The sequence below is a fragment of the Zalophus californianus genome, chromosome 6 (assembly GCF_009762305.2).
Source record: "Zalophus californianus isolate mZalCal1 chromosome 6, mZalCal1.pri.v2, whole genome shotgun sequence".
Lineage (NCBI taxonomy): Eukaryota > Metazoa > Chordata > Mammalia > Carnivora > Otariidae > Zalophus > Zalophus californianus.
This window is the reverse complement of record NC_045600.1, coordinates 59,303,641-59,317,570: the sequence shown is the minus strand read 5'-3', so window position 1 is coordinate 59,317,570 and position 13,930 is coordinate 59,303,641. Positions and strand designations below refer to the sequence as shown.

General features: G+C 34.3%; 1 protein-coding gene across 10 annotated transcripts in view; it reads left to right on the top strand.

The window, feature by feature from the left end:
• The window catches only part of MIPOL1 (mirror-image polydactyly 1), a 353,484-nt gene that overhangs the window by 94,644 nt on the left and 244,910 nt on the right, over positions 1-13,930 (top strand). For all 10 annotated transcript variants that reach the window (XM_027572040.2, XM_027572042.2, XM_027572043.2 and 7 more), the window contains 2 exons: positions 10,230-10,263; positions 10,523-10,693. In XM_027572040.2, coding sequence (XP_027427841.2) covers positions 10,230-10,263; positions 10,523-10,693 — 205 coding nt within the window. The remainder of the gene's footprint in view (positions 1-10,229; positions 10,264-10,522; positions 10,694-13,930) is intronic.

Here is a 13,930-nt window from a genome sequence, read left to right as displayed (position 1 = left end):
ATGACAGTGTTCAAGTTGTGATTAGGTAATGTGGTTTGTTTTTTGTTTAGATTAATGGCTTCATTTTTTTTTGAAGACTGATACTCATTATAAGGTGTTAAACTCATTGAATAATAGAAATTAAAAAAAAATTTACCTGAATTCCCCAGTGCTTACTCCCAAATAACTATCTTTATCAATAGAGAAACATTATTCCAAACATTTTCTTTGCTTATATAGTTAAATACTATTATCTACAAGAATGGATGGTTGATGGTTGGTGGTTGAGTGGATGTATACATAGAATTAATTTGATAAAAATCAAATAATTCTCTACATACTGTTTTATTTAAGAGGCAATATAATGCAGAGGCTAACAGCACAGAATCCAGATCCGGACATCTGTGGTTGAATCTTCACTGTGTTGCTTCCTGGCTGTACAGCCATGGACAAATTACTGAGACTCTCTGGGTCTCAGTTTTTTGCTTACAACATGGGTAAATAGTGCCTACTTTGTATAAGTGGTTAGGAGGACTAAATGATTTAATAAATATTGAAAAGTACCTGGTTCATAGCTGGTGCTGTGTGTTATTTGAATTTGGGAGTAATAATCAATTGAAGTGAAACTAAAGAAATTTTTGAACCTCATGCAAAGTCTACTTCCTACAGTAAGATATATTAATTCCCCAAAGATCCTTCAAATTTTAAGAAAAGAGACTGAAAAACATTAAAGTTTTGGAATCATCAATTCTTTCCAGTTTTTTGAAATTTGTGGTGTTTCGGTTAAACAGTATCATTTGACTTTCAGCTATGGAGTAAGTTTTAAACTCCTTTTTTTCTTTATAAATTCTAGTTATAAAATCTTTGTAAAAATTGTATTAGATTCTATAGCCAAAATGTCCCCCTCTTGTTTAATTTTGATTTTTAAAAGGATTAAATAATCATTATCTGCAACTTTTTTCATACATGACATTTTTATACCTGATTTCTTTATTTTGGGAAATCCCTGGATAACCGAATGTCATTTTCCGTTTTTTGAGGAAGGGCTAATAAATACTTTATTCTCAGATTTAGCATGCTTCAGACTGGCTTTGTGTTATTCTTATATTCAAATTGCTTATGAATAAAATTATTGAGTTAAGTATTTTTTTATTCTAAACATTATTAAAATGTTACTCTATTTTTTGACATTGAGTTTGGCTAAAAAGAAGTCAGGTTACAGGTTTTTTTCCCTTACTTAAATGTGACTTGTTTTGGTTTTTTTTTTCTGCCTGAAGGAGTCTTTGTTCTTAGAAGAACTTAATCATAGTATTTGTTTTGATTCTTCTTTAAAAACATATTTGGAACCCACAGCATGCCACTCTAAGGACTTTTTGATTCTTGTTTTAGTTCATGGAAATTTTAGATTTGTGAATTTTGTATCCTATTTGTTAGGCTGTTTTAGAGACTCTGGTTATTCTTATTATTGGGGCACTTTTATCTTTCTGTATTATCTGTTTAATAATTATTTGAATCCCTCTCTTTTTCTCTGCATTCACTGTGATCATCTCAAGCCTTTTCTTTATATTAGTAATTCCAATTGTTTGGTGTCTTGCAGTGGACCATGGGCTCACTCTACCTATTCTTGTGTATATCCAGATTCCATGGAGTATTACTTTTGGGCTTTTATTTGTTCCATCAGTATAGTAGAAAATGGCCTGCTCTGGTGCCTCTTCCTTCCTTTGTAAAGATTCTTCTGTAACACAGGCTTCTTCTGTTCAGGAAGGATTTTACTTTTCTCTGGGCTATCTATACAATTCATTAGTTTCTCAGGTTATTTCCAAGCTGTGTGGTGTTAGTGAAAAATTCTCAGGATTTGGTGAGCTCACTGTCTTTTCTTCATACCTGTTTTTATGTGTAAAAGGAGAAGTTCGGTGAACCTGGCCCAAACCATTGTATGTCTACCCTACTTTTAAAAATTACTATGTGATGTCCTCCTACTTCCTTTACCGTTTGACTAATTTTTTATCTTCGCTCATGTGGCAGATTTCTGTGTTCAGATTTCACTCCACTGTCTTTCCTTGGACTTCCTTTTTCCCCCCAATAAACTTCTTATTTTAGAATACTTTTAGATTTACAGAAAGTTTGCAAGGATAGTACAGGGAATTTCCATATAACCACCTTCCAGTTTTCGTTTTTCTTAATGGCTTACGTTAATTATGTCACGTATGGCATGGGGGAGAAAGCAACATTGGTATATAATTATTAACTAAACTCCACACTTTCTTTAGATTTCACTAATTTTTCTCATGTCCTTTTTATGTTCCAAAATCCCATCCAGGATCCCATATTAATTTAGTTGCTATGTCTCCTTTGCCTACTCTAGTCATACTTTCTCAGACTTCTCTTGTTTTTGATGACTTTGACAGTTTTCAAGAGTATTCGTCAGGCATTTGATAGAATGTTATTCGATTTTTTTTTTTTTTAATTTTTCTCATGGTTAGACTGAGGTATTGGTTTTGGGGGGACGAGTCCAGGACTGAAGTGCCATTCTCATCATATTATTCAACATTATGCTATCAACATGACTTAACACCAGTGATGTTAATCTTGGTCACCTAGCCAGGGTAGTGCTTACCATGTTTCTCCACTGTAAAGTTACTTACCAACATTCCCCTTTCATATTCTTTGAAGCAGGTTACTTAAGTGCAGCCCATACTCAGAACTGGGGATAAGGGGTGTGGGCTGAGAGGTTGATTGAGCTCTACTTGCCTTACAGAAAATATCTACATAAATTATTTCTAATTCTTCAGTACAGGAGATTTGTCTCCTCTCCCTCATTTATTTATTTGTTTGTTTGTTTATGTTAGTATAGACTCATTGAAACTCATTTAATACTTTGGGTTATAATCTAATACTGTGTTATTTATTGTGTTGCTTGAAGTGTTCCAGCTTGGCCATTGGAAGCTCTTTCAGTTGGCCTCCATATCCCTTTGACATGTCCCCATCCTTTTGATTTTTAAACAGTTTTCTTACTTTTCTGCACCACAGGATGCCCCTGGGTCATGTCTTGTAGGGATGTGTAGGGATGTATAGGGATCTGCCTCACTCGTAGAATCAGTCATTTCTCAAAGGGCCATGATTCCTTTTATTGGAAAACGGTACTAGAAACCAAGATCTGCATTCTGAGTGTGCTCATTGTTACTTGGTGTGGCTACTTTTAGGCCCAATCAACAGAAAGAGCTAGGAAGTATATGTATGTATACTAACTGACATACATACACATATATGAAATTATTTATGTATGTATCTATCTGTATCTTTATTAAGCTAAATCTGAATTCATACTTATTTCTCTGATTCTAATCCAACGCCACATAGTTCATTCTGGCTTTCTCCTTTTTCTTAATGTGTAATTTCTTCTCCAACAGTAGGAAACCTGGTTTCCATCCCCTACCATCCATCATTTCCTTATTTCTTCTACCCCAGTATACCTTATAACTCTTTCCAGAATCATTAACGGATACCCCCATGAGAAACAACTTTACCTACTAGAGTACACTGTTCATGTATAGTTCCTTTAGTCTTTAATGTTACGGTTTCCAAAGTACCACTTTCCAAAGTTACTTAGAATGGCTCTTCTTTTTTCCCTCTACCTCCTTAAGTGAAGTTATGTAACATAGTTAGGCTCTTTTTCATAGTCTTCATACTATTCTAGGATCCTCTCACCTCCTGATGATTCTTTTCTTTTTTCTAATTTTTGGCGATTTTGAATAAAGTTGCTATAATCATTTGCATACAGGTTTTGTGTGGACATATGCTTTCAAATCAGTTGGCTAAACCTAGTAACATAATTCCTGGGGCCATATGTTTAATCTGTGTTAACTTTAGAGGAAACTGCTGAAGTCACTTCCTGAGTTGGCTGTACTACACCATTTTGTATTCCCATCAGCAGTGAATGTTTTTTGTTCTCTTAATGATGTGTTTAGCAGAACATAACTTTTAAATATTGATGAAATGGAATTTATTGATTTTTTTTTCTTTCATGGATTGTACTTTGATATTGAATCTAAAACTCATTGCCATATATAAGGTCACACAGGTTTTTTGAAATCCTTTCTTTTCTTCTGAAGTTATAAATTTCACGTTTGACATTTAGATCTGTGATTTATTTTGAGTTAATTTTTGTGTAAGGTAGGCGGTACTTGTGGGGTTGTTTAGTTTTTTTGTTTTTGGCGTATGGGCATTTATTTATTCCAGTACCACTTGTTGAAAAGGCCATCATTTATTAAATTTAATTGGCACCTTTGTCAAAACTCAGTTGACTATATTAGTGTGGATTAATTTCTGCACTTTATTTTCTGTTCCATTGATCTGTGCATCTATCCCTTTGCCAATACCACATAGTATTGATTATTGAATCTTTATAGTGTCTGAAATCCAATAATGTTAGCCTTCTAATTTTGCTCTTTTATTACAGAATTGTTTTGGCTATTCTGGTACCTTTGCTTTTCCATATGCCTTTTAAAATCAGTTTGTTTATATCTACAAAAATATTTGCTGGGGCCAAATGTTTATTTATTTATTTATTTTTAAAGATTTTGTTTATTTGACACAGAGAGAGAGTACAAGCAGGGGGAGTGGCGGGCAGAGGGAGGGGGAACCTGTTGTGGGGCTTGATCCAAGGACCCTGGGATCATGACCTGAGCCAAAGGCAGATGCTTAACAGACTGAGCCACCCAGGCGCCCCTGGCCAAATATTTTTAAACATAACTTTTCAAAGTAGATGCCTTTTTTATTTCAGTAATACTTGCATTATAACTTTACAACTCTTCTTTGGGGATTTGCAAGTAATATTACATTTAGTTTATCAGCTGCTGCACAGTGCTATATTTACATGTAATTCATGACTAAATTTTGTTACCTAGGTTGATTACCAATTTTATTCATGAAATTTCCTTCTAAATAGATTTTATTTCTTTTCAGAAATCAAAATCACACCCCAAAGATAACAAATCAGCTTTTTATACAATGTCACTACTCCCCAAGGTAGATGATGTTTGTACTTTATAGGTGAGAAAACAGAGTGGTTGACTGCTTGCCCAGAGTCAAAGTCAGTTACACATTGTAGGACTTATCTATCTCAGACTTACATAGGCAACTCAAACTTACCATATCCCAAATGGAATTTTTTAGTTCATTTTAAAACCTTATTCTCCCTTGATCCCTTGTCCCAGTCAGTGGCACAACCATCTGCCCACATATCCAAATCAAAACTTCTTCCTCAGAGCCTCTACTAATTTGGTCTCTTAGTTTTGTTCATTCTCTCTTTAATTGATGGCTCTAAATTGAGCCTCTCTTTCCCTCTATTTTTTTTTTACCTTCCCTGTCTACTTTAATTTGTACATACACTTGTTCCAGTTTTTATTACAGTATATTAAAATTAGAGTTCCTTGAGGCAGACCCTTTTTCATTTGTTCTTTGTAGCATTTGTATTAATGGAGAAATGGGAAAGGGAGAAAAGAAAAACACTCAATCCCAAGCCTTTTCTTTTAGTTATTTAGTCCATTCAATAAATATTTATTGAATATGTTCTGTATGTCAGGTTACTCAGAACACAGCATTATGGCTCCAGTTTAGTTGAGAAGATAGACATTAAATAACTACATAAATACTTAAAATAATATTAATTGATATGAATTGTTGGTTCTTAGGAACAGTTTGTAGTCCGCTCCTACAGTTTTATAGTCCAGTGGTGCAGATTGGGGAGATCAGGAAAAATCATACATAAGAGGGAAAAACAACAACTTTAAAATAATAATATGGCAGCATAGTTTTAAATGTTACTGTGGATGCTCCTTTCTACTCAGTTGACATCTATAGGTTCTGAACTTTCAACAGGGCATTTTAGATGAATTCCTTATTAAGGTAGAACCAATTTATAATTGAGCTTTGCTTGACTGAAAGGCATATTTGGAGGCACTGAGTTACAGGTTGAAATAATACACATTATTTCACATCTCTTTTTCATTCCTTATTTCTTGCTTCCTGTAATCTTCAAATTCCTTCTGTCATTTTCTTTTCATCTTTGCCAGTTCTGATCTCCTGTCTTTTGGTGATGTCTGTTTTGTCTTACCTTCTGCCTTCCCCTACCCCTTGAAAATCTTCAATTCTTTTTTTTTTTCACTTTTATCCAAAACTAGAAAAAAAGTAAAAAGGATTCAAGTTAAAATGACTAAAATTTACTTACTAATATAGACACATTTGTGTATGTACATTCCAACTTTTGAGATCATGATATTCAGTCTCTTCAGTTTTTCTCTTTAACATATTAAGGTGGCACTGTGTAAAAATGAAAGAGAATAAAAATTAACAATTCAGAGTTTTTTGATTAGATGATCACTAGTTCCTTTTATCATTTGAGGTCAAAGTTTAGCTGCTTCCCATTGAACAAGGTGAATGACTATAGGTTGAGAAAGGAAAGACATGATATTGACTGATCTAGGGATAAATCAAGAAATGTGACATTTCATGCATGGGTCTTTGCACTTAGAGTGCCAGGGGTGTCAGTCAGAATATGCATGGTATAGGAAATCAATTGAAACTTGAGCCCATGGACATTTACTTCAGCAAAATTCTTACTAATTATCATGACTATGTCTGGGTAGACTGTTATAGGCATAATTTAGTTTCCAAAAGGTTGAGATTCTTTTGTATAATTGTAAATCTCCTCTTAGTGATATATAACTTATAGTTTGTCAGCTGTATTTCATACAACATCAACTATTACTTTAAGTCTTTATTAAACCAGTAAAGCCTTATGTGTTATACATGCTGCTAGTAAACCTTAAACCTCTAACAAGTCATTTTATGTAGAAAATAGAAAGCCTGGTAAACTGTTTCAAATTGTCTCCTTTTTTCTGAAAGTAGGTTGCTTGTCTAATTTTTGTGTTTTCTGAAGTAATACAGTAAGTGATGTACCTTATAAGACTGGATTTTATTTTCTGTAATCCACTTTTTTGGGTGATTAGTCTTTGGCTGTTGAATGATCCAACTCCGAAAAATATCTCACAGTTAGCACTTAGAGTGTTTCAGCGTCAGAGATCTGGTCTCATTTTTCAGTGCTCTACATCAGGGATGTGCAAAGTGAAGACCTATGGTGCACATCCATCCTTCCAGTTGTTTTTGTGAATAAAGTTTTATTGTAGCACAGCCACACCTGTTCATTTACGTATTATCTTTGGATGCTTTTGTACTACAAAGGTAGCATTTAGTAGCTGCAACAGAGAACATACAGCAAAATCTAAAATACAATATGACTCTTTACAGAAAGCTTGCTGATCTCTGCTGTAAATCATCTAGTTGAGACTAAATTATGATGTAGTTAAGCTTTGATATCTATGACAAGTACTTCCTGAAACTTTTAAAGAAATACAAATAGAGAAATATAAATATTAGCCTTTTCTCTTTCCAGACTCTTATTTATATTGAAAGTTACTTGTTTGCATGTAATTTTTCAAATCTCAGATTAACCATTTGCTCATTTTCATTTAAGTTTTAGTTTTCTCTTAATGACCATTTATCACTGTACTTACAAAGGATAACCATAGAGCAAAATTGAGATCAATTATAAAGGATAGGGGCGCCTGGGTGGCTCCGTCTGTTAAGCCTCTGCCTTCGGCTCAGGTCATGATCCCAGGGTTGTGGGATCGAGTCCCGCATCCAGCTCTCTGCTCAGCAGGGAGTCTGCTTCTCCCTCTCCCCCTGCTTGTGCTCTCTCTCTCTGTCAAATAAATAAATAAAATCTTTTAAAAAATCATAAAGGATAATAATAAAGTAAAATTAAGATCTAAATAAATGCGAAGTGGTTGACTTAAACCTCATGCCCTACATGTCAGACCTGGCACACCTACCAAAACATGTTTCAAATTCACTCATCAGCAAAATGATAAATCACTATACATTTTGTACTTCTGAGGGCAATCATATACGTTATTTGTATCTGTAATGCTAAATTCATGTGGAAAGGATTTAGTATAACCTTTGATAAGAAAATTTTATTTTAATTTTTTAAAAAATTTTAGTTGTTAGCAGAGAATTTTAATATTAGACTAAATACAACTATCTTAACCATATCCTCTTGAAAGATATTAATTTAAAACATTCAGACTCTTCATTTCTCTCTCCTTAAAGTAATAATTCTTCTTCACCTTGCAATGCCTGAAAAAAGCTTATAGGTATTACATAGAAATTGCATACACTCTTTGTTGTGTTGATCATTTTGAATGTACAAATTAGGTATCCTCCCTACACTGTTATTTTCTTCCCAATCATATATGTAGTTCTTTGGAACAAAAGAAGGAGATTTATAACCTTGAGAGCTAAACTTTGTTTTTTTTTTTTTTTTTTGCAAGAGTTTCCAATAATCTACTAATCTGAATGTTTAGTTTTTATGTATCTTTTCATTTTAAATTACTGAGTTTAATTAATTACTAAATTTATAAGAGTTTAAGTTGAGTCTTCTTTGGAAACTGCTGAAATTAGCTTTTTGTCTGATTTCATCTAAAAAGAACAACATTAAGGTAAATATTTCTCACTACATATGGCTTCCTTAAAAATGACATTTAGCCAACCGGTAACTGATGTTTAAATGCTAGTGATGTTTTTCAAATACTCTTACGTGAGCATCAATAAGTGTAAGAATTTTGTTATCTTATACTTTTCACTATGTTTTTTAATTGATTAAAAAGAAATGATCATCTTCAGAGTTTTTGTAGAACAAGTTTTTATGAAGCAGGATATTTGAAAACTGTTGATTTATTTTGGGAGAAATGTGAAATGTGAATCCAAGTAGACATTACTAGTTTGAGATATATTAAGTATATATAATTCAAGATTGCTATGCCACCCTGTAAATTTATACCATTTAAGTATGTGTAGAAATAGTTTTTGATAGGGGCACCTGGGTGGTTCAAGTTGTTTAGCATCTGCCTTCAGCTCAGGTCATGATCCCAGGGTCCTGGGACCAAGCGTTCACCCCCCCCACCCCCCGCCACATGGGGCTCCCTGCTGAGCGGGGAGCCTGCTTCTGCCTCTCCCTTTGCCATTCACCCTGCTTGTGCTCTCTCTCACACTCTCTCTCAAATAAATTCTTAAAAAAAAAAAAAAAGGAATTTTTTATATATGTTTATTTTTTTCCGGTTAAAAATTCAATGTTCTAAATTTCTCTTCATGAATGTAGCAGTTTCATTGAACTGTGGAGTTTGGAACAATTTTGTAATAAATTTATTAAGTTTCTCTATATCTTTTTCAAGTATCCTTTTCTTTTTGTGGTAAATATTATTGGAGGAGCCCAGAAATGGGGGGGGGGGAATGGAGAATATGAGAAAACAGGAACTTATATATCTAAACATTTTAGTGCAATTTCAAAATAATGGAGCCATTTCTAAAATCTACATCATTTTACTAATACCCATTACAGATTTTCATTTAATTTACCCAATTTAATGCTTACCTAAATTACATTATAGACATTTTCTAAGATATGTCATTTAGCACTTCTTTACCTTTCCTGCATTTGTTCAATTCACCAACATCAAAAAACATTTCAGTAAGCACAGTGACTCTTTCAAGATAAAATACATTTATGAGAGGAACCAATTTACTTCCTTAGTCTTTAAATTGAATAATTCTATGTATGTAATGAAAGAGAAAATAACATTAGTCATTAAATACGTGGTCCAGTTTTGGTCAGCCTTTCTGTATGGTGTATTTGTTTTAACAAATAGATAGCAGCAGGAGAGTTTCAGTTCAAATTTAGTGGTCATTATTTGTCTTTGCTTTTGAGGGAATATAGTTAAACTTTGCAATAAAATACTTGCCTTGTTTTATTTGTGATGAAGTCCAAAAAACCAGAGGAAATACAGTTTTTGGTAAGAATTGAAAGTCCAGGAATAAATATAATGATGAGAAGTAGTGCTTCTATCACTAGGGAACTTTCCTCATCTAAGCACATATGAACAATTGATCCTTGTAGTCATATATAGCAGTAAACATTAATAACTTAACAGTCTGAAGTCAGTGCAGAAGATATGGAGCATTATTGAAAGATGGAGTCGAGCAGGTGGCACTTTAATATGTTCAGTGTCATGGTTGACTCTAAAGACTAGTCGAATGAAATTACTTGAGGTTCTAAAGATTTAAAAAGCGAACTCATTTTGCTGCACTAAGGAAATGCTACTGATCAGGCTTTCTGTGTCCCTTTTTTCTAGGCTAGAAAATATTAACCCTGAAGAAAATGACATGGTAAGCCATTCTCTGAGGAGATTTCTTGATGTCAGTCTTATATCTTAGAGGCTTAAGTTCAATTGAGTGGGTTTCAAGAACTAAGATGTGGGAAAAAGAAGAATTGACACACTAATAATGTACATCTTTGCTGCAATATGAAAATTCAATAACTTCACTCAGTCAATTTACAATTCACATGTGCCTATTAATTAAAACCCTATATTAAATAAAATATATTAAAACTTCATGTCTGACTAACATATAATGGTGTTGGTAGACATTACAGGAATTACTGAACAGAATAAACAATGCAGACACAGGAATAGCTATTCAGAAGAATGGAGCTGTAATTGTGGATAGAATCTACAAGACCAAGGAATGTAAAAAGAGAATAACTGCAGAAGAAATGAATGCAGTGATAGAAGAGCGGGATGCTGCTTTGTCTCAGGTAACTGCATGTATCTGTAAAAGCATTTTCCCTCATTTCTTTACTGTTAAAAAATGACTTTTCCCCACATAGTCTTAATTCAAATTAGTTTTTAGCATATGATTAATACCACAATGATTAGATATATTAAAATAGTTAGACCATTGTTAGACCATTCTTCAAATACATGCGTCCTCATTTCTTAATAAAACTGTTACATTGTTATAAAAATTTAGTTATATTCAAAAAAAAAGAATTTAGTTATATTCTTTAAAGTAATCACTTTTATATGAGACTTCTTACTTGAGTCGCAGTTTTGTGAGGGCTGAGATTATGTCTTTATTACTGTTTTATTCCCAGTGCCTAATTCAGTGCCTTTTAGTAAACATTGATAAATGAATCAAATTATTAGTGTATTCTTTTCTGAACATTACTTACACCTTCCTGCTCTAACTGAAACCTGATTACCTCCCTGAGGATACTGCTTCCACTGCAGTCCTCTCAAGTAGTGATTGGATTCCCTCCCACAGCAGTTATACCAGTGGGCTTAGAGGCTTGTTCTGCATTAGTGTTTTTACATCATTGGTCCTTTTTCCTCTCCAAACACCTCTAGCTTTGAAGCTCACGCATCAGATTGTACCACCCAGCAGGCACTCCCGTTACAGTCCTGTGCACACTCCAGTGTTGCTTCCCTCACTTCTTGAAGATCTTAGGATGCATTTCATTGTCTCTTTCTTCAGCCCACACTTGTGGTTTTGAATTATGAAAAACAATTCTTGGTGATTTAAATATCTATACAGATGATTCTTTCATTGTTCTGACCTCTCATCTTCTTGAATTTCTCTCCTCTCATCATCATGTGTTCTGCTCTACTTCTGCCATCCGCCCTATGGTCATACCCTATTTCTGACCAGCACTTACTATCTTTCCAACTCACTTAACTCCAGAGCTTTGAGTAGCAAATTTTAGCTCCACCGGCACCTAATATTGATTGTACCGCTTATTTTCCTATTCCCTCAATTCTCTCCTGTTCCCACTTCCCTCTTTACCTCTCTTAGGTTCCAGGGCTCACCTAATTATTACCGATTTGCATATAATGTAACCTCAGTTCTCTTGGCCCTTTGTCCTACTCACCAAGCAAAACCTAAGCCTTATATATTTAACTTTCTGCCTGATCTACACCTTCATAGTTTTATATGGCAGAAGAATATCACACAGATTTGCCATTTAACCTTTAAATTCATGACCATTGTCTTCAGGTAGGCCCTTGGTGTTGCCTGGCATTTTTCTGGCCTTTTGTTAGTCCATTAAACTGTCTCCTGTAAAGGACTATTTTATCTCCCTTCTTGCTCCTTAGATATCCAACCTCTCGTCTCCAATATAAAAAGCAACTTCTGCTTTTCCCCACCATTTCACTCACCAGCCTACCTGCATTTGTACTCATATACTCTGCCTTTTGTATTTTATTTCTTACCTAGTTCATGCCCTTGTTTAAGGACAGCGTATTTCTATACTAGTTCTTGTCTTTTCTTGCTTAAGGTTATCACTAATCAATTGCCCCTTTTCTCTCCTACTTCATAAAATGTTTCCTATTTGTTCATTTTTATCACACTCTAAAATGCTTTACTATCTCCCATGGAGGCTGGAGAGAAGTTTGCTAAGTCTTGGTCTCCTTGTGGCTCAGCCTGGTACTTTTCGTAAGGCTTCCCACACAGAGCTGATATTCAGTAGGACCCTACTCCTGGCAAAGCTTGTACTCTGGTGTTTATGTCCTCAACATTGTAAGAAAACTCCATTATGGAGTGGAAAACTCCATTATGCTTTTCAGAGGTTTTAGGGCTTAGCTTTTTAATTTCAAGCCCTGTACACGTTTGGGATTTATCAAATGATTTGAGATAGAAACAAGTCTCAAATCTCCAATTTTGTCACTTCAGCCTTGCACAGCTACCAAAAGCTTCAATGATTTCTCTGTCCTCCAACACAAGTCCTTTGTGCACTCAAAGCCTGGCTTCCCAGCCCCTTGCCCAGGCCTGGAATCTTTAAAACTCAGGGGGAAAAAAATGCCTGCAGATCTGCAAACCACCCTCTTCAGAATCTTAGCCACTCAACTCATTGTTGCAGCCACAGCCTGCTGACATCTTTAAACTGGATTTTTAAATTTAACCTGGCTTTTCTTGTTTTTGGCTGGAGCACTGTTTTGCCACAAATGATTTCATCCTATCTGGATGTGGATAACTGACATTTATCTTCAGGTTAGATTTGGAAAAAGTCCTAAAATGAGCAACCGTTTTTACCATTTTGTGTCCTACCAACAGTATGCAATCTTGAGTCATTCAATATATTATTGAAGAGATAGACAAAACAGATTTTAGTGCTTGGAAGCAATTACAGTGTGAACTCAAACATTTGATTTTTTTATCATTTATTTTCTTACGTTAACTAAAAATAAGTACATAGAGCGTAATTAAATATTGACTGCTACCCATTCCTTCTTTCTCTCTATCCTTTGCCTGCTGCCTCTCATGATGCATAAAGATAAAGAAATCAACATTTGGCAATATTTATTAACATGTCTTTATTTATAAATATATATTACCCATCATTGCAGTATATTTATTATTTATCTATTGCATGTCTTATGTTTTATGAAGAGTTGTTTATTTTAATTATTTTAATATGCATAGTTTTCAAACTCTCTGGCCTAAATAGTATTCATTTTAATGTTATAATCATTCTAAAAATGAACTTTTGAATTACTGTCTTATACTTCTGAATGGAAACTTTTTCCTTAATTTTTTAAAATAAACTTTTTATTTTGGCACAGTTTTAGATTTGCAGAAAGGTAGTGCAGTATGGAGTCCCCCTATACCTTTGACCCAGTTTTGGTTTGCCCTGCCTTTGCCATTGCTCCTGACTGTAGTAATTTTGTCAAAATTAAGAAACCCATAGCAGGAGGGGAAGAATGAAGGGGAGTTAAGTCGGAGGGGGAGACAAATCATGAGAGACGATGGACTCTGAAAAACAAACTGAGGGTTCTAGAGGGGAGGGGGTTTGGGGGGTGCGTTAGCTTGGTGATGGGTATTAAAGAGGGCACATTTCTGCGTGGATCACTGGATGTTATGCACAAACAATGAATCATGGAACACTACATCAAAAATTAATGATGTAATGTATGGTGATTAACATAATAAAAAATTAAAAAAAAAACCCTCATTGGTAGATTACTGTTAACTCCAGACATTATTCAGATTTTTACCA